Genomic DNA, 20,871 nt, shown 5'->3' on the forward strand with positions numbered 1-20,871 from the left:
GAAAACTTTGCGAGATCTCCTCCACCAAATTCACTTCTCACAGCTACCAAGTGGAGACATTCAAAGACTTTTGCACAGCTCCATTGAAGCTCTTTATTTATTTATAAATAAAGTTTATTTATTGGACTGAGAGTTTTCTGACAGAATACACAGCAACAGCTGATGGGTTACCCAGTCATATCTGATCATCCCTTTGTCGTAGAAAAAAAGATCTGAAACCTTTACCTACTGCCTCCTTCGGAGTCCAATAGCCGGAAGAGTCACACGCTAGAGGAGAAGCGGCTTCATGTACATACTGGCTGAATGTTCCATCTTCAGCACAATTTTCACAGAGGTTCCCTGACTCTCTAAAAACAGACAAAGAAAGAGAGAGAAGGAAGAGAAATAAATGTGTTCATTCCCTTTTCATTCAGACATTTTTTTTCAGAATTCTACCTAACTTCTTTTAAATTATTAACTTTCTACTTATATTTTCATGATTTTCCTAATACCAGAAATAGACGAAGTATGAGCATCCTACGTATGTGCTAATGCTGTGTCTTATTTCTTAGCTGGTGGGATGCAGGCATCTTTAAGGTAGTCTTAGATCAGAAACTTTAATTTTCATAAATTAGTATGGGATACAACTGGCTTTGGTGGCAGTTCTGTCATATTAAGCAACTATGTCAAACTGGTTTATCACCATTCACAGGGAATACTGAATGTGGCACAGCATGATTAAGACTAGCAAGGAAATATATCCCTTCTATCTCTTAATAAAAGCATTGTTTAAAAGATTCAACTGACAAAGGCTATAATTAATTACAGAGATAAACATGAATTGGTCATCTGGTATTGACCAGGATATCTTGAAGATTGCAGCTTAACATAGGAGAGGAATAAATGCCAAGGAGCATATCCTATCCACTTGTACACTACCCAGAATTATTTGTGTGAGATGAGCAAGCGAGGAATAGGAGGGGAAATGGAAAAAAAAAAGAATATACAGTGATACCTCGTCTTACGAACCACTCTTCATACGAACTTTTCTTGATATGAACCCGGTACTTAAGATTTTTTTGCCTCTTCTTCCGAACTATTTTCACCTTAAGAACCCAAACTGCCGCCGCTTGGATGCCCTGCCTCCGGACTTCCATTGTCAGCCGAAGTGCAGGGATTCCCCTGAGGCTCCCCTCGCTGGGATTCAAAGCAGCCCCGGGATTCCCTTCATTTTGTTCGTAAGGTGAAAATAGTTTGGAAGAAGAGGCAAAAAAATCTTAAGCACCGGGTTCGTATCACCAAAAGTTCATATGAAGAGGGGTTTGTATGATGAGGTATCACTGGATTAAGAACTGAAGGAATGTTGGGAAGCACTTTTTAAATCTGTTTGGGAATTATAGTGTTTTATCAAAAATGGAATTGAAAGGAAAGCTATGAAAGTTACATTGCAAATTTTCTAACTGGAGAAATATTAGAATATAGATTTGGTTTGCTTATGAAATTATTTAACATATACAGTATATGAAAACAGCATCTATATCTGACAACTGGAAAGAGCAAATACAAAGACTTCAAGAGACTAGCTTATTATAATGAGACAGATGTTTGGAAGAGATATAATTGGAAAAAATAAAGGGACAGCAATAATAAACAATATTTGAGAGGTGTAGTGTGATTTTATGCTGGGCAGGAGATCTGCAGTGTGATCTCTCTAGTCTTCAACAGTCACTATGAAATATACAAGTGTGTAAATAAAAGTTTATTTTATTTAAAGGAATCATACAATAAAATGAACTGGCAAGAGCTATAGAATATTTTGTATGAAAGTGAAAACTGATTGTTGAATGTGATAAAAGAGATACGTAAATGGAATGGTTACTGAATATTTCAGTAATAAGCACAGATTAAGACAAAGAAGTGTGATTTTTTTTTTGAGTGGTATGCAAAATTAGTGGAAGAAATGTCGATTTACAAACAGATAAAAAAAGATTAATTACTTAGCAAGTGTGACATAGCGGAAAGATTGTAAAAAAAATAATATTATTTTTACAGAAGGGATCCTGTTTCTCTTGTTCTGCTGCCACCTGCTGCATGTATCTCAGTTCAGTAAAAAAGGAAATCAAGGCAACCTGAGATCTAGCTTTTTCTCCCAAGCTCACACAGGCGCTTTCAAACTTTCAAAATGCTGAAAAAATACTCCCTGATTTAGTAAAAACAGCAAGTAAAATGCCTGCCACTGCTTGAGCTGAAGAATATGCCAGGGGAGTTCAGACATGTTGGCGTTCTGTCTACATGTAGCTTGTGGTTTACAGTTTCCTTGGACATAGTCCAAATAACATTACCATTTTTACAAGAAAAAGAGCTAACAAAATAACTTTGATGGATGCTAGAAACAAAAGCTAAGCAGCCAACAAAGAACTTGATGGCTGGGAAAGCTACTATTTACCCATCCTCCTCCTTAATTTTTTTAAAAATTGCTGCTATCTAAATACATTATGTAACTATCATTGTATTGAAATAACGTATTATATATAAACTTGAAAAAAATGGAGCAGTGGACTAGATTTTACAATATATTAAAGAATAAACAGACTTACTGTCCCAGGGAGTAGGACCAGAACTACTTGATTAAATATATGAGGATACTGGATCAGGCTACACATCAGAAAGAATTTCATGTCTGTATAAGCTGTCACCCAGTAAAATGTCGGCGCCGGACTTACCCGGCAGCAGGCTTTGCTGGAGGGACCGGGAGACACCGGACCCTCATGGCGGCCGCCATTTTGGATCCTGAGCGAAGTCTCGCGAGATGAGACTTCGCTCGGGATTTTTCGGGCCTGACTGGCCCGGCTGCTGATTGGTCCGGGCGGGGCCTGCTTGCCCTATATAAGGGCGAGCAGGCCCGAGGCTCAGCCTTTTCGCCCGGACAGCAGCCACGAGCAGACGTCTGTTAGTTCTGCTCGCGGCAGCCATTTTAGGGCAGCCTCGTGCGGCGGCCGCCATTTTGTGCAGCCTGTGGTGGGCGAGAAGGCCTTGAATCTGCCGACTGGGGTTCAGATCCTCGGTGGAACCCTTTCGAAGCGGATTTCATTGAGGATTTCATTGCGGAGCCAGCAGCAGCTGCGCTCCGCCCTGGTTTGCGCCCCAGTTTCTCTTGGGTTGGGGGTGTGGGGTGCTTTCCTCCGGTGGCCTCCTGGGCCCGCAGGGTCCCTGGGGGGGGAGGCCTTGGGATAAAAGGCCACCTATAAAGCGGTGCAGCGAGGCCTTGCTGCGACCGCTGGGGAGGGAGGAGGTTTTGACCTCCAGGGTTTGCATTGGTGAGGCCTGCTGCATAGGGTAGGCCTTGCCTCGTGGGTGCAGGCTCCTTGGGGGTTGTTCCCACCCCCTTTTTTATTCTTGTAAAAAATAGAATAAACTAAAGTAGGCCCATGGCCCCTAAAAAGAAGCAGGCTCGGGCACCCCCGGCCCAACCGGTGGGGCGGCCTAGGAGGGTTGCCAGGCCTTCTGCCCGGGCTCGGGCTGGCGCAGAGGGGCCCCTGGGGATGGACCCGTCTGAAGGGGTGGTGGGGTTCGTGCCTGCGCCTCCTCACCCCGAGGTTTCTCCTTCTCTCTCCTGGGCCAGGGTCTTGGAGAGGCTCGATGAGCTGGAGCGGTGGCGGTCCGGAGCAGGCCCGGAGGGGCTTCCCATGACTGCCTCCGCAGCATGGGGTGGCGACCCTGAAGAGGAACCAGCCCAGGATGGGCAGATGGCCCACACCACGCAGCTGGCCCACACCGGGCGGAGGGCCCATACCGGGCAGACGGCCCAGACCGGGCAGATGGCCCAGTCGGGGCAGTGGTCATCATTCCAGGGCCCAACTAGGATGGGCCCCCCGTGGATGGCTTCCACCCCTTATGGGGCAGGTGAGGTTGCACCACACTTTGAGTACTACACCGCTCCTCCCCGTGCAGGGTCCAGGGTTTATCCCGCCTGCATTGGGGAGTGGCAATAGCTTTCTGGGGGCCACTGCGGGCACATGTGGGCAGGTTTGGTCCCCGCCGGCCCCGCTGGTAGTGGCGCCAGGGGTATCTTTCCCACCCGGGGCAGGGGTGGGGGGTTGGATCCCTCCTCCGCCGGCCATTATGCCACCGCCCCCTTTGGTGTATCCACCGGGGCTTGGAGTGCTGGGGACGGGGGCCACCACGGTGTGGGACCCGTTCGCCAGCATCAAGCCTGGGGCCATCCCTTGTGGGTTGCCCGCGACACCATTGGGCTATCATCTCCACCCATCGGTGAAGGAAGCGATTTGGCGGGGGGAATATGTGGACCTTTTCTCCCTTTTAAATAGGGAGGTCCCCAAGCAGGACAAGGAGGTGGTGCCTGGGGAGAAGGTGAAAAAAACGAAAGTCACAAAGTGTTTCAGCTCCTGGCTGTACGCTTTTTTGACTTTCGCTTCGGTAGTGATTCAGAGGCAGCCGGGTAGGGCCGCTGCCTTGCTGAAATACATAGATTTAATAGCGAGAGCCCACTTTGAGTACGCAGGTACGATCTGGAGGCACTACGATAAGGGGTTTAGGATGCGTATCGCCCATGACCCCTACTTGCCCTGGGATATGGTGGTCCTGGACCTTTGGTTCCAGGCCACTCATATGTCCGGTAAGGAAGGATGTGATAGGACCGACAGCGGTCATTTTATGGAAGAGGAGCCCGTGACCCCCGCACAGGCCAAGGCCGCGGCGGGGGTAGCAGGAAAGGGGGCCTCCCCGGCGTGCCACGAGTTCGTCACAAAAGGGGCGTGTTTTCGTCCCTTTTGCAGGTTTCGGCACGCATGCGGGAATTGTGGGGGGAACCATTCCTCAGCCATGTGTCCCCGCCCCAAGAAGGGGGCGGAAAAGAAGGGCGGGGGTCCCCCAAAGCCTCCCCCACCTGTTGGGGGTAAAGGGGCCCAGTCCAATTAATTTACAAGTGCTTGAGGGTTGGTTGGGTGACTACCACCCTCGCTCGAGAGCAGCCGCTCTCTTGCTAGGCTTCTCGAAGGGATTTAGGATCCCTTATATGGGTGTTAGGAGGGCCTTCATGTCTGACAACCTTAGGTCGGTTGTTGGTCATGAAGACATTGTTAGGGAGAAGATTCGGAAGGAGGTGGCCGAGGGCAGGGTCCTCGGGCCCTTCCCGGAGCCGCCCTTCCCAAATCTTCGTGTGTCTCCCTTAGGTGTGGTCCCCAAAAAGGCAAGTGGTGAATTTAGGTTGATTCACCATTTGTCTTTTCCAAAAGGGGAGTCAGTGAATGACTTCATTCCTGACGAGCTTTGTTCAGTCCGGTATGCATCCTTTGATGCAGCCGTGACTATGGTTAGGAGGTGTGAGGTGGGAGCCCTTATGGGTAAATGCGACATTAAGTCGGCATTCCGGCTCCTCCCCATACACCCAGACGACTTTGAGCTGTTTGGCTTCCATTTCGAGGGTGGTTATTACGTGGACAGAGCTTTGCCTATGGGTTGCTCTGTCTCGTGCTCTCTTTTTGAGAGTTTTAGCACCTTTTTGGAATGGGCGCTCAGGAGGCACAGTGGTCTGGGTACAGTCGTTCACTACCTTGATGATTTCTTGTTGGCGGGGCCTGCGCATTCGGAGCAATGCTTTGCTCTAATGCGGGACTTCGAAGCCCTTTGTGCTCACTTAGGTGTGCCTTTAGCCTCTGAGAAGACCGAAGGCCCCACCACCAGGATTACTTTTCTGGGTATTGAATTGGACTCAGAGGAGCAATCTTCCAGATTGCCCCTGGAGAAGTTGCTCAAAATCCGAAGGAAGCTTGATGAGGTGCTGGACTGCCGGAAGGTTACCCTACGGCAGCTTCAGGAATTGGCAGGCATTCTTAATTTTGCCTGTCGGGTGGTTGTTCCTGGTAGGGCTTTTTCCAGAAGGTTATACAAAGCGATGAAGGGGCTCCGTTTGCCCCATCATCATACCCGCCTCTGCGCTGGGGTCAGGGCTGACCTCGGCGTGTGGCGGGATTTCTTGGTCAGGTTTAATGGTTTGTCTTTCTGGAGGCACGAGCTTCTTTTGGAAGCTGAGTTGCAGCTCTGCTCTGATGCCGCGGGGACTTGTGGTTTCGGGGTAGTGTTAGGTGACAAGTGGTGCTGGCCGGCATGGCCTCCGGAATGGAGTGCCTCTTCGTTGGTTAAGGACCTTACGTTCTTAGAGCTCTTCCCCTTAATAGTGGCCTTAGAGCTTTGGGGGGAGCAGTTTAGGGACAAGACCATGCACTTTTGGTGTGACAACCTAGCGGTTGTCCATGTGGTGAATGCCCTGTCCTCTAAGAGCGACAGGGTCATGCGGCTTGTCCGCCATTTTGTGCACAAGTCCTTGTCCCTAAACGCATTGTTTTTGGCTAGGCATGTCCCCGGGTTGGATAACGGGGTTGCTGATGCCTTGTCCCGTGGTCAGTTGTCCAGGTTTCGGACCCTGGCCCCGTGGGCCCGAGAGTTGCCAGAGGCGTTCCCCAGCCACCTCTGGAGTCTGGGGGGGATCCAGAGTGGTGGAGAGATGAGGCATCCAGGGCAATCTCCTTGTCTGTAGCACCCGGCACCCTCAGGGCATACCAGCGTGCAGGTAAGGAGTTGGGGATTTCAGGCAGGGCAGGGGTTACCAACTTAGTTGGCCTGTCCCGGTAGAGCACCTGGCCGAGTTTTGCGTCCAGCTTAGGCAGCGACGCCTGTCAGTTAGGACGATCCGGTCCAGGTTAGCCGGCCTCACCTTTCTGTCCAAGGCGGGGGGGGTTTGCGGATTTTTCGGGTGACTTCTGCATCCGGAAGATGCTGGAAGGCTGGCTAAGGGAGCAAGCGGGGGCCCCTGGTGACACTCGTCGGGCTCTGACGGTGGAGCAGCTCTCTTTAATTAACGGGGGTTTTGACAGTCTGTGTGCCTCATTGTACGAGGCCCGTCTTTTTAGGGCAGCGACTTGTGTCATGTTTTTTGGGGCCCTCAGGGTCAGCGAGGCCATGGCTTCGTCTCAGGCTGACACTTCGCTCCGAGCCTTCCAGTATGCTGATCTGGCCTTTAGACAAGGGGGGGGGTGTCCCTTATAGTAAGGCAGTCTAAGACAGATCAGCTACACAGAGGGGTTAGCATCCAGCTTAGTGTGGCCGCCGACCAGTCGGTGTGTCCGGTGGCTGCCCTACAGCTTTATTGTAGCTTGCGGGGGTCGGGGCAAGGGTACCTGTTTAGGCATTGGGACGGTACCCCTCTGACCCGTTACCAATTTTGGGTGTTAGTGTCCAGGGCAATGGCCCGGGTAGGTATGGATCCCGCCGGTTATGGAACGCATTCGTTCCGCATCGGCGGCGCCACTAGCGCGGCACTTTCTGGTTTCCCGGCCCATCGGATTCGGGAGATCGCCAGCGGCATATTTGGGTTATGTTAGGCCCGCTGAGGATCCTAGGTAGGGCTTAGGCTAGGTAACCTCTCTGTGTGTGTCCTCTTGCAGGTCCCCAGGCTAACGCGAAACCGACGGCGCTGCTGTGTGGCCACAGCATGATATTTTGGGCCGGCCGCTCAGCAGCCAGGAGCGCCATCGGGACCCAGCTGTCCTTAGGGCGGTGGGTCAAGGTTGCCTGGATGGGCCGGAGAGGTATGCGGTGGGAGGGTCTCCTACCGGCGTTGCTGGGCGGTCAGCATTCTGTGGCTGCGCCCGGCAGTATGGTGGGGGCGGCTCCTCGGGGTCGTGCCCAGGTGGGTTTGGGTGGGCAGCGTCCCGTGGCCGCACCCAGGTGGCTTGTATTGCACTTAGGAGGCAATGACCTGTGCATGCTGGGAGGCCTGGCGCTGATCATCCAGGCACGCGAAGACCTGCGAAGGCTTCGTGAGGTGTGGCCCACCATGCAAGTGGTGTGGTCGGAGATCCTACCTAGGATCGTGTGGAGGGACGCCTCTTCCCTTAGGGCCATTCACCGGACGAGACGTAGAGTGAATAGGGCCCTGGGCAAAACAGTTAGGGAGCTAGGTGGGGTTGTAGTGGCCCATCCCCTCATCACAATAGACCGGCCATGGCTTTACCGGGCCGACGGCGTCCACCTGTCAGAACAGGGGAACGCCATTTTCTTACAGGACCTGCAGCGGTCTCTGCGTGAGCTGGCGCAGCTAGAGGGGGGAGTCGGGGGGCCAAGATAGAGATCTGACCCCCACTCCGTGGCAGGTTGGGGCGGAAAACTGGGGGGTGGTTTAGCAACCGCGCGTTCTCCCTTGGGCATCTTTGGGGATGATTGACAGGTTCTCCGCAAGCTCATGGAGGGAGCGACTGCCTGAGCAGCTGGGGGGAACCTGTCTTTGGGTCCTGCACCTTTAATTCCCGGATTCGGGTTAGCCGGTGGGACCCCCCTCATGCAAAGCATGGCAGGGTCGCAGGTGATGGAGTGGTCCCTCACCTGGACTTGCATCGAGATACGCCCATTAGTTGCCCAGGAAGTTTTTTGTCCTAACGTCATTTCCGCCCCGGAAGTATTTGTTTGACCCTGCAGGTCCATTTTCGGGTCATAGTTGATTATGCTAACATATGCAAATTTAATGAATAAATTATGCAAATTTATGTTAATAAAAATGACCCAGTTTAAATCCAGCTCTTGTGTCCGTGTCGTTACTCCGTCTCTCCAGCAATAGGCTGACATATGTAGTGGGGGATTTTTTCCACTAGAAATCTTCAAATATGGCCTAGATCAGTGATGGCAAACCTTTTTTTTGTTCACATGCCAAAAGGGTATGTATGGGGATGCACATGCCCACACCACTTCCCTCCCACCCATACACACACACAAACACACATTATGCCCCTGCACATGTGCACAGGCCTCACTGAAGCCAGGAACGTTGAAAAATCTGCCCAATGGGCAAACCAAATGTTCAGGAAAACAGACTTCCGGTTTGCCCGATGTGCTGTTTTTTGCACTCTGGAGAGTTCAGGGAAGCTCCCTGAAGTCACGGAGTGCAAAAAACAGCCCAACGGGCAAGCCACAAGTGCATTTTCCAAACTTCTGGTTTGACTGTTGGGCAGTTTTTTTGCACTTTGGGCCTTCAGGGGAGTTTCCTGGAAGCATCAGGAGGGCAAAATGGCCTTCCCCAAGGCCAAATATCAGCTGGCTAGCATGCGCACTGGAGCTGACATAGGGCAACATCTCGCATGCCCTCCGATATGGCTCTGTGTGCCACCTGTGACACACATGCCATAGATTTTCCATCACAGTCCTAGATTTTTTTCTCACCTGTCTCTTCTTTTTTTAGAGTTTCTTAAATTTTTATTTTTCTTCACAAATTCCATTTTTATAACAAAACACATATGCCTTAAAATATGTCAATAAGATACATATACATTTTTAATATTTTATAAACCAATATCTTATTTTGCACCTTTTTCAACTCCTGTTCTTCAGTCTGTCTCTACAGTCCCCTCCCTCAACCTTCATCCCTCTTCCTACTTTCTTACTCCTTCTCTCCCCCTTCTCCTTCACTTCATCTCTCTATTAACTCTCTATATTTTCTACTTCTTTCCGCTCCTTCTCTTCTACCTCCCCCTTCTACTTCCTCATCCACCCTCTGATACAGATTCACAGATGTCAAGTGCATCGGTGGTTATAGAAATAGATGTCCATGTGCCGCCTCTATGTTGGTTGAGGCAGGCAGGACTCCCTTGAGTACCATTTGCTAGGGGTCAAGGGAAAGGGAGGGTTTTGCCTTCTCTTTCTGCTTAAGATCCCCATGTACAATTGGTGGGCCACTGTGTGACACAGAATGCTGGACTCGATGGGATTTGGCCTGATTCAGCATGGCTCTTATGTTCTTATTATACAGTTCCTTGTGTGTCTTTCATCCTCACTCAACTTATATTTGGCAGACTGATATTATGTTCCTTATTTTTATACTAACACTTCTCAAATAATTATTTTTGTTTCATTTCTATGTTTATAGTTTCTATAACTTTGGTCTACGTTACATCACTCTAATATAATCTAATACACTAGTTTTGTCTCCTGGGACAACCACCAATTAATTCAATTTTTATTCTTAAAACATTGCTATGATTTAATTTTACTAGCTAATTATTATTTCTTGTGCCTCTTAATTTTAGGCCTTATTGCTTCCTCTCTTCCCAGTATCTTTACTTATCTTTGTTTGTTTGTTTTTTCCCATTACAATCAATTTCAAATGCCCAATGGATAATCCACATTATATGTTTCAATTTATCTTAAAATCTCAAGCTAATAATTCTAGTTCTTGTTCACTTTTACATCATATTTACTTCAATTACATCAATAATCCTCAAATTCCTTTCATTGTATTATCGTGTTTACAAAGTGTTCTAATCATATATCAGACATATCTTATATACAGAAATAATAATTTTAGAATGTATGCTTTCTTCTAAGAATTCTTCATCTTCGGAGAGGGGCGGCATACAAATCTAATAAATTATTAAATTATTATTAATAATAATTCATTTGAATCAATCAGTCTTACATCAACCTAATAAAAAGTATAGCACTATCATGAGAACCTTTTTTGATTCAATGATCACATTGTTTATTCAATCTAAACCCCATACTTCCAATTTTAATATTTTAGTTAAATCTTATTCACTATTAGTAATAATTATAACTATATTAAAATATTAAAAAATGAAAGAGATGATGAGAGAAATCTGTTTCCTCTATCTTCAACCATCCATTTTCTTTAGTTTTCCTTTCTCCTTTTCTTAACTTCTTTTTTTCTTCCCTTTACCTTTATAGCCCCAGCTTCTTTCCCTCTATCACTGTGAAACCCAGTGTAATCTTATAAATTTCATCAGGCTCACCAATTTGTCCATCCAGAATGCCTTTTTTTCTGCCACTGTAAATTCAAGTATATTCATCAGCTCTTTTCTTCCCTGTCTCCTTGCTCATTAATTTCATCTTTATTATTATTTTTTTCTAATTCCCATTATCATCATTGTTGTCCTCTAGATCTTTTCCCTTTTCTTTGCCCACTCCAAGTCCCAAAAAGCTTCTTTTCAGATCCTCTCAAACATTTAAAAGGTGTTCATCTAAAACTAAGTTTCTTTCAAAATTGCCATCAATTCTTCATAGTCACTTATTTCCATATCCTTGATATCAAAATTCACCATTTTTGCAACTAATCCGATTGCTAACAATTGTTGTTTCGCAGCCTTTTCAGATGTCTTCTTTTAAGAGAAATGCTACTTATTACAGTACTTAGGTTGTTCAAACTCCAAACCCCTGTGATCTTTTGATATTGAAGTTAAGTAAATCCAAAATGTCTTTTAGTACAATAACAAATTAGTCATAGTTCTATATTTTGTAAAAATCAGTTGAGTTCCCAAAAGATGGACATGGATTTCGATTCCACTTTCTTTTTAAATTTCTTTATGGTTCCCAGTTGGCTAGATAGCCACTTTCCAAATGTCCTGTCTTTTTGTTCCCCTTTAAGTCTTTCCAAACAGTCCGTTTTAGGCTTCTATCGGCAATTAACAACTCATCAGCTTTCTATTTTCTATCCCCTCCAGCACATAATCTTATATCTTCCTTCCCAGGTGACTTCATACTTCAGTAAACAATCTGTCCATTTGTGGCTGCCATGGCTGGGACAATGAGTCATTTCCCAGCCACTGCTGGTCAGGAGCTCGGTGTCAGCTCCCTGTGGGGTTTGCCATCCCTCCCAGGAAATCCAACGGTGTCTCCTTTCTTCACCACCCCTTCACGGTGGTTCCAATCTGGTTCCGAACAAACCAGTCCCCCAAGTGGTGTTGCTATAGGGATTCCCTATGGAGCATGGGGAATTCCATGTCACTGCTGCATTTGGCCATGCCTCTCTCCAGCATTCACGGACCCAGATTATTATTTGACACAGATGCATTACCAGATCCAAGACTGAGCAAATGATGGATTAGATGATCTCTACAGGATCACCATCATCCCTATGCTCATGTGGTTCTATGATTCTATGAAAAGCTGCTTCATGCAGCACCTTGTTTACATGAAGCTTTCATCTACTGGAGATAAATGTTCTTTATATACCACATATCCCAAGGCCTGCTGATGATCTCCAATCATTCACCTTCCTACTTTTATATATATAGGAATTTGAGATGTCAAACAATTGCCAAAACATTTACCTTTGGGGGGGGGGGGAATCTAAACTGCATCCCCAAATAAAAGCACCAAAAAGCAGCTAATCAAATAAGTGCAGGCACATTCAATTCAGTGACAGTTTTCTGGCTGAAGGATGGTAGTAGTAAGCAGTGTTTGTCCTGCTTATTTCTAAATTCTGAATTCATACTTGCAGTTATGTATACATCTCCAGCGTAGCTCTATGTCTATGTCTCCTGTCTATTACTGCAGAAAGATCAAAATCCATTCATGTTTGGAATAACAGCTGTATAAATAAGTGTCTGCTTCCCTAACTCCCCTCATATATAAAGTCCAGAAAGGTTTTGCCAACTGGCAAACAGCTGAGAGAAATTGCCAAATCATCTTCATCACCTTCTTTGCCTCCTTAAATTCCTCAGTAGAAGGCCAATGCAGCTTTCCCAAGGTACACATGTTCGTGTAAACAACTTCCCATTGAAAGAACTACGTGCGCGCAGTGATGAAAGGGGACAATAGAAGGAACACTGCAAATCACGGTCAAAACAATGTTGACAAAATCAGTCTGCTGGGGTATTGCTGGGTCAAGAATCTTGCCTGCTCCAAGATTCTTAACCTGGTCCCCTCCAAATATCTTGACGTGCAATTCTCATGGCCTTAGGTTAAGTCAGCTAAGCATTCTAGGAATTAAACATACATTAAAAAGAACACAGTGGCTGGAAAAATTGGTTTTAAGGTATATTTCCCCCCACCACCACCAACAGAGATTGCTGTTTATATTCTGTAACTTTTGAAAAACAATAGCACGGCACTAATTCCATCTCTAATACAGCAGTGAACATTAAAACATTGTCCCTTCTAAATTTTAAGGGGAATATTTTCAATCTGAGTAAACATCCAATTTACTATTACCTCCAAAGATGTGAAGCAGCTTGCATTTAAGTTTAAGCAAAGTTAAATATAACTTATAACTTGGATTTATTTAAAAAGGTGAATAATCCTACAATTCTAATCACAGCAGCAAAAGAGAGATGCTGTAATGAAAATAATAGTAAAGCATTAAATCTAAATAATAGTAAAACATAACGAGACTGTTGGAATATATTACGAGAAGGATTAGGAAGAAAGAAATTGGCTCAAAAGGGCTCAGTGGAGACAGCAACATCTGGATTTCCATGGACCATATAAGTACCACTATTTTAGATTTTCAGCTTCATTTTATGTCAAATGTTCTGGGACAGTTCATAAGGAACTGTTCACTTGCTCTCGTTCATAATAAAACACAGTTATTAATCCTAACAATGTACAACAGGATTTCTCAACATCTCGAAGTACTGGAATCACCTTCAGCAGACCCTTCTAGTTGGTGGAGAAGAACTTTTCCTGAGAGAAAAGGTGAAGCACCTCCATTCTTATTTGAAATTTCCTTTTTCCTATCACTATAATCCCTGTTGTAAAGGCCATGAGAAATGGCAGAGGAAAAAATATTGGCTAGATAATTAAAGGAAAGAGGACATGGCAGGGAATTCACAACTGAATTCTCTTTTCAAAAGTAAATTCAGAAAACATTGCAGAAACTTCTGGAATGTGGACTATCGCAGATAAATATAATTCACCATACTGAATTTCAAACCACAGTGATTTGTTTAACTGTGCAATGGGCAGCAAGGCCTTTTGTTGTTGTTTTAAAATGTAATTATTGTCATCGCTAGAGCAGGGGAGAATGATTGGCATCTGGAGTAGTAAAGATTTGCACCCACACAGAGACATTTTATGTAGTTCCAGGAAAAATACATTTCCTCCACAATTATTGTCCTAATGTAGTTGCATGCCACATCAGATTAATAGATTATTACATTTGACCCAACAATTAGGACTCTCCGTTAAAATTCTTGAATCTATTCAGAAAAAGAAAACCAAACTGGACTTCTTGGGTCTAAGTCAAGGATGGGCTCTCCAATTGTTTTGGAATTCAGCTCATTTCACATCAAGTTTAGTTGCAATCCAAACCCCCTGGATAATAGCAGGCATCCTTAAAGTAATAAATTACGCAAAAAGAGATGACAGGCAGTTTAAATTTAAACAAGATGGGAGAGACATAAGTACTGAAATTTATAACTGAACTCATATCAATAAATTATTTTCTAAGAGGGGGTATTTTTTGAAGCATCCTCAACAGCAATAGCGATAGAACCAATATCTTATTTTTTTTCCTTCAAGTGAAAAGCTGAGTGAGGACAGAGCAGCACTTAAAGGTTGAAATCTGAAGTTGGGCCTGTGGGCTGAAACCGCTGTAGCCAAAAAAAGAAGAGAAAAAGCTGCTGTATGTAAACCAAGGAGAAGCAGAAGAAAATTTTGCCAGGCTCAGTTACACTAAATCTGCTGGAAAAATTTGGGCAGGTTTCTCTCCCTCCCGCCTTCCCTCTCTCTCTTTCCTTCTCTCTCACTCCCCCTCCCTCCTTCCATGTGTGTGTGTGTGAGAGAGAGAGAGAGAGAGAGAATGTGTGTGTGTGGTTTTCACTTACCACTACCCACTTACCTTTCATAAAGCATTCCACTAATGGGAGGTAGCCAATGTATGGTCAGCATATCTTGGCTCTGACCAACCACTATCGGTGGCAAAGGGACAGGAGTGGGTTTTCGGCTCTGAGTCCATTGCTGGTATACCAGATCCAGATAGCAATGCATTCTTGCCACTTGATTTGGAGTAAAACTGTCTGTGCAATTGTCATCTGTGGAAGTAAAAAAATCAACTTACTAAACAATTTGAAAACTGGATTAAGATAAGGAGTTAGGGCAAGAAATCTATGTAGATCCCTTTCATGGCCAGAGAAATTTTGAAAACCTGGAATAAAATAAGATCCTGTAATATATTTTTGCCCAGTTCAATCATATTTATTACAATTTTGATCCTTTTCCTAAAACTAGACCAAAGTGCTGTGTTATCGTGATTATAGGCATTGCTTCTTGGTCTTGGAACACTTTTTAAAAATCTTTCATCCATTTGAATATCCACCCTCTCAAATTTAATTGTTGACTTCTGTAACAGAATTGTCAATGTCTGGTAAGCACCACCTGATTCTCTGGCTTCATCCCCAAACCCCCATAACTTTAACCTTAGACTGTCTACTGTTGACCTCGCCCATTTCTAAAAGGTCTGTAAAAGGAGTGCATATGTACTATCATGCCTACCATCCCTGTCCTAATGTCCCCATTTATTTGTATCCATTTCATGTATTCATAATCATGTTTATAATCTGTTTATATCTGCCATCTTGTCTTATACATACTTGACAAAATAAATACATTTTTAAAAACCTCTCATTTACTTTTTAAAATGTTTTCATCATCTCCAAAATTCTCCCGCACATTTTATTTAGTTAGTTAGCTAGCTAGCTAGTTATTAGATTTCTATGCTGCCCTTCTTAGGGAGAGTATTTACATTCTTCCTAACATAGATGCCTCTAAAATTCTGCCTGCTCCTGTTATTTCTTCCATTTGCCAAAAGATGGCACTCCATCTGTAGTATTTAATCATATATCCTCTGGTGATTGATCAATAGTGTTGTCTTCCTTGCTACTGAACACAATAGACAACAGTGAGGCCTTGGGAGGAAGAAAATGTAAAGTATAAATAATGCATGCATTTTCAGAAATAATGAGTGATCTCTAAAGTTCTGAACAGAAGAAATACAGTACTCAAACACTGCCAATTGACCCCAGTCTGAAACAGGCTGCCTTGCCAAAATTCCCCCAAACTGAAGGAAATGAAAGAGGGGTAATTATCTCTAATGTAATATAATTGAGTGTCCAAGCAGAAAAATAATAATGAGATATAGAATATTGATACTGGATACGACAAAATATAGTCTCTTGCAACATATGCTAACAATACACATAGTGACAATATTCCAACCCCTTTCAGAACTCAATGTCATATAAAGGAGTCCCTGCAGATTTTACTCAGCTAGTTGTTGCTGACTCTAGGTGTTGGTCATCTCTGTTCAAGGCCATTGCATCAGCACCATTGAAGACATTTTTGCAGTCATCTGACCAGCTTGACATCACAGAGCACTGTTACTTTATATCTTTAATCTTCTATATAATGCTGAGAAAAGTTTTACCAAATTTGGGATGTCACCAACAAGAGGCTTTTTCCTATTTTGCTAATACAGAAGAGAGAGCCAAGAAGCACAGAACCCACTGGTCATCTTTGCTGGCTTTGCTGGCTGAGGAATTCTGGGAGTTAAAGTCCACAAGCCTTAAAGTTGTCAAGGTTGGAGACCTCTGTTCTAGTTCTTTGAATCCTTGGCAGTCTATACTTGCACAAGTCAACAACTGCAAAGATGGTACATTTTTGCAATGGAAATTAAATCTTTTTCATGCATATTACTAATGTAGGATTCTATCCCCACCCCCACCCACGGAACTCAGAAATATTTCAAGCAGGCAAATCTCCCAACAGAATGTATAGGATTATTCAGTTCTACCACACAAGTGAACAAGTGCTTCGCTGTTGCCATCAGTAGGTCCTCCATTCATTGTTGTTCTGCGTAGTAAATGGAGGAGGTGTGAGGCCTAGGAGTTCCACTTTATTTTCCAACCAGTTCCATTCATTACAACTAAAACTAAAATACCTAATATTTTAAAGACAAGTGCTCATACTTGTTTTATTTTACTTTCATTGTGCCTTTATTATTTTTTAAGTACCGTATTTTTCAGAGTATAAGACACACCTTTTTCCTCCCTAAAAGAGGCTGAAAATTTGGGTGTCTCTTATACTCAAATGTAGCATTTTCAGAGCTTTGTTCCGCCCAGCCCTAACTAGGTGCAAACGATCTTCCCCCTTCCAATCCACTCTTAAGAAGGTTTTTTTTCCTGCCCCTAAGTCTTTGCACGCTTCTTTTCATTCCTACTCACTCCAAAAAGGCTTTTTCAGCTGTAACATGGTGCTAACAATCTTCCTGGCTTGCAGCATTTTTATTCCTATATCCTCCAAAGCATTTTTTCCTGCCCTAAGCCTTTGCCAGTTTGTTTTCATTCCTACTCCCTCTGAAAAAGACTTTTTCAGCCCTAACCGGGGGATAAAATACTGTGCTCAAATTCATTTTGTGTTTATATATATATATATATGTGTGTGTGTGTGTGTGTGTGTGTGTGTGTCTGTATGTTCTGTTTTGTTTGTTTATTATTTTTATATATGTATGTATGTATGTATGTATGCATGTATGTATGTATGTATGTATATATATATAATGTGCTCAAGCTGAACAGACTAAAGATACTAGCCAGATGAATACCTGGTAGGTAGATTTCCTCCCCCAACCCCTATTTTCCTCCCTCAAAACTAAGGCGTGTCTTATACTCCAAAAATATGGCAACTCCACATGGTGGACATGCTTAACACTCCTTCTGTCTCCTATTTTCTGCACAATAAATCATGAGAGGTAGATTGGGCTGAGAGAAAGTGACTGGCCCCAAGTTACCAAACCAGCTTTCATGCCTAAAGTGGGACTAGAACTCACAGTCTCCTAGTTTCCAACCTGGTACCTTAACCATTAGACCAAATTTATCCCCAATACTTCTTAGAGAAAGCAGGTCAGCTAGAAATTAGCTATCACGTCTCAGCATCTCTGGATTGTACGTGCCAGTTGATTGTACATGCCAGTTGATACCCACCTCTGAACCTGATGAAGGAAAATTGTTTTCCCCCTTACCTGTGTAGCTCATATAATTGCTGAAGGGAGTTCCAGAGAAAGAAGTATGGCCACAGGAGTCATTGATGGGATCTGGATCCTGACAGACTTTGCTTTTGAGTGTAGGTGCAGTGTCGGCACAGAGATCTCCAGTTTCCATGGATGGTGTTGTCTCCCTGCATGGATCATCACAGGAGTCCTTTTCATCCACACCCTTAAAGACATGATAGAGTCCCAAAACGTGTCCTATTTCATGGATCATAGTATTTGTATGACCTGGCATCCCGTAGTAACCTGGATTTAGAACTACACCACCTGAAATTGGAAATGAACTAAATGGGTAAATGGGTAAACAATCTTGAATTCTGAGATAAATTAATATATACCTGTGCTCAAACATCACGGAAAGTAATAAATAGCTCTTTATGGTTCACTTGTCCATGCATTTGCATTCTTTTCTTTTTTATATATTTATTGGTGTTTTTAATTTTTTTTCCCATACAACATATTTGCATTCTAAGTAGATAAATGTGGGAATTTTGAAGTAAGGGCCATCCAAAATGAGCACAAGATGACTAACATGCCACCATGGAGAGCGGAGATGACCACTGCAGCAGAGACCGGTTCTTTATACCCTTTCGGAACCTTCTTCAGAACCTCTCAAGACAAGGAGAGGACTGGAGATCACTCACATGTATCTCAAATGGCTGTTCTTTGCAAGTAGACTACAAGATAGTGTGAGTGGCAACAGACAAACGGATGAATAATCCAGCTCACAACTGCAGTGCTATCTTTTAAAAGACATTAGATTTCCTAACCTTACTTGTAATCACTTTTGGAAATTGCTTTTTTAAATTTCTTAAGGCATTGGTGCTCTTTGGAATGGGAAGTCTGAAGAGGCACCTGGTGAATGTAATTATATTCCTGGACAAAATAAAAAATAATTATAATTTTAAGAACTTAAAGATTTTGAAATAAATGGCAAAAAACTAAACAAGATTTAGAACTAAAAAGTTATAAACAAATTAATTATGCAGACAAATTTGTAATACTGAAATTTGTATACAATGTTTTTGAATCAACTATGCAAAATAAATATATTTTCCTGATAATCAGAATTGTTTTGATTACTACAAGTCAAAAAGAGATAAGAGATCTTATGGTTTAAATTAGACACTAAAGTCCTGGCAAAAAACAAAAACAAACCAACAACCTTTCCTTTAGGATTACAATTTACAAAATTACACAAAATACAAAATTTGAAACATTAAAGATCTTTGAAGAGTGGGGAAAAAAATCTTTAATAAATCTAAGAATTCAGACATGTGCTAACATCTTTCAAGTATAAGTTAGCTATTTGAGAAGACTCCTCTTTCTGAAAACATTCCCTCATCAATTTATAAGTAAGATTCTCCAATTTACAACCAGAACCTTAGACAAAGATGAATCTAAGTTGCAATCTTTCCCAGTCAGTGAATATACAGGTACATCCCAGAATAAACTACAACTTTGGACTATTTTCTTATTGGGGATATCCAAAGTATATTAGGAGCACAACAGAAGAAACTAACACAACTATCAGAGAGAAAGAACAAAATAGTGTGTCTTGTCCCAGATAACAAGAAGAGGTACACTTTAAATCTTAACTGACTGTTTTACAAGATAGGTGACTTTTGATTGGATTGATTAATTTTTGTTACTATTATTTTTCTCCCTTTCTCTTTCTCTCAAAAAGTGAGTTTATAATAAAACAGCATATTATTTATGATATTAGAATATTGAAATACAGGAGAAAGAACAGCGACTATGTTTACTGAGGTCACAAATTACTTTAAAACTGACTATTCCCATCTTTATGTCCAAATGAAAAAAATACGAGAGTGAGGCCCTGTAAAATTTATCATGACAACTTTGGACTTTGTTCCCTCTTTCTTTATGGTCATTAACTTGCTTTCAAAATGGGAAAATTAAAAAAAAGTTAATTTGAGAATCTTCTACTTTCTTATGAAAGTTTTGGTTAGCTGATGAAACCCGAATGATTATCCCAATGAAAGTCTATGAAAAAAGCCTTTGATGCTTGAACATAAATCACTCCTTTCCCTCTCTTGTATCTGTTGTGGCCTCTTCCATGCACTGTTGCTCTTTATATATGGGCTTGATATGAATCAGCTTTCACGAATCTTTTAAGCCATTAGCAAGTTGGTAATATTCTTACAAAGGGCAAGACTTTCACATCAAACATGAAAGGTAAGTACTGTGAAATGAGTTCACAAAATAATGAGATCACAACCTGAGTAAGTATTAATCCTCCTTTTCCAAAGGCCAGTGTTCTGGCAACTGTTTAGGAACAGAGAATTTACCACACAGGAACTTAGTCCTTCATAAAATGCTCAGCAGGCTTCAAGTATTCAAGCCCCATAGAAGGCTTTGATGCTTCTGACAACTTGGAACTGACCAAGAAAGCTGAAAGGTCAATGCTGATTATCACAAGATCTGACATTGTGACCCTAAAGTCTCAAATTTTCTTAAGCTGAGTTGTCTGATAAGGAAGCATTATACTAATGGGAATGGGCAGTCGTGAAGCATATGTTGGGAGAAACTGAAGCTGCTTAAATTTTCTGCAAGACCGCACACACTGATCAATAGATCGTGCAGAAGTTAAAAGCTCCACGTGGACTAGGGGCTTAAGATGAAACAATAAAGCATGATGTGTCGCTAGAAAGTACAGCTAGAGTTCTTGGATAAGAGCCAATGTTTTTATTATTTTATTGGGCAAGAAGGTGAGAACCAGATGTATATTTTTACAGGCCAATAGACCTCTCTAAGATTACCAGACTCCATGCAGTATTTCTAATATTGAAGAATTGTTCTGGGATGAGATGAGAGTGATCAATAAAATTATGTACTATATAAATGAATATAGAATGAAAATCCAAGTATTTTTTAAAAAAAATAGTGTATGAAATGACTAATTATTTGATTTTTCCAGACTTCCATTTTTTTGCATCCTTTCCTTCAGCCATCATCACTGATTTTTCGATATAGTATAATATGCTGGCTGACCTGTCACCTATATTCCCTGCCTCTCCACA

The 20,871-nt window shown here is 43.1% G+C and overlaps 1 protein-coding gene across 1 annotated transcript in view; it reads right to left on the minus strand.

The window, feature by feature from the left end:
* Positions 1-20,871, minus strand: part of PAPPA2 (pappalysin 2) — a 178,167-nt gene that overhangs the window by 105,385 nt on the left and 51,911 nt on the right. Inside the window, exons 4-6 of the mRNA XM_070746692.1 lie at positions 17,801-18,094; positions 14,624-14,816; positions 226-347 (exon numbers count right to left, since the gene is read on the minus strand). Coding sequence (XP_070602793.1) covers positions 226-347; positions 14,624-14,816; positions 17,801-18,094 — 609 coding nt within the window. The remainder of the gene's footprint in view (positions 1-225; positions 348-14,623; positions 14,817-17,800; positions 18,095-20,871) is intronic.

Source organism: Erythrolamprus reginae, chromosome 3 (assembly GCF_031021105.1).
Source record: "Erythrolamprus reginae isolate rEryReg1 chromosome 3, rEryReg1.hap1, whole genome shotgun sequence".
Taxonomy (NCBI): Eukaryota; Metazoa; Chordata; class Lepidosauria; order Squamata; family Dipsadidae; genus Erythrolamprus; species Erythrolamprus reginae.